The sequence below is a fragment of the Myotis davidii genome, unplaced genomic scaffold (assembly GCF_000327345.1).
Source record: "Myotis davidii unplaced genomic scaffold, ASM32734v1 scaffold122, whole genome shotgun sequence".
NCBI classification, from domain to species: domain Eukaryota; kingdom Metazoa; phylum Chordata; class Mammalia; order Chiroptera; family Vespertilionidae; genus Myotis; species Myotis davidii.
The window spans coordinates 474,228-474,757 of NW_006293234.1; the positions used below are offsets into that span (position 1 = coordinate 474,228).

The 530-nt window shown below is 67.7% G+C and overlaps 1 protein-coding gene across 1 annotated transcript in view; it reads right to left on the bottom strand.

The window, feature by feature from the left end:
- WDR78 (WD repeat domain 78) overlaps positions 1 to 524 on the bottom strand; it is a 51,227-nt gene extending 50,703 nt beyond the window's left edge. The window contains 2 exon segments of the mRNA XM_015566006.1: positions 238 to 346; positions 349 to 524. Coding sequence (XP_015421492.1) covers positions 238 to 346; positions 349 to 406 — 167 coding nt within the window. The 5' untranslated portion in view covers positions 407 to 524.
- Between the last annotated feature and the right edge of the window lie 6 nt (positions 525 to 530).

Sequence of the window (530 nt, forward strand, 5' to 3'; positions counted from 1 at the left end):
ACAGCTCGTGGGCAACTAGCTTGAGACGGAGGGGCGGAAAAAAACGGAGGAGTGCTAGCAGGATGGCTCTCCACCAACCCGGCCTTTTCTCATGGGGCGAGCACGGCCGGAGGGGGTCTGGAAAAGGCTGCCTGAGCTGGGCCCAGGAAGGAGGGACACGGCCGCCGGCAGGCTTCCGATGCTGCTGATTGAACCCAGCTGCAGCTAGAGGCTCCTTCCCTCCTCGCCGGAACTTACGATGCGCCGCTCGGCTTTCTGTAGTGGTCTATCGGAGTGCCGGGCATGGTGGCGACGGGCTGGGGAGTGGCCGACCACCCCTTTCCCCGCCGGCTCCGGGAGCCCCTGCACCCCAACCCCGGGCGTTAGCGGCGAGGGCTGAAGCACCGGAATGTTTGCCGGGCGTCATGGAGACGGTGGAGCCCGGGCTCAACAAGCGGCCGCGCGGTTGGCTGGCGGCTGGAGGCCGAGGAGGAGGGCGGAGGCGGAGGGGAGGGCAGAGGGTTGGTGGAGCAGGAGGAAGCTCGGGGAGA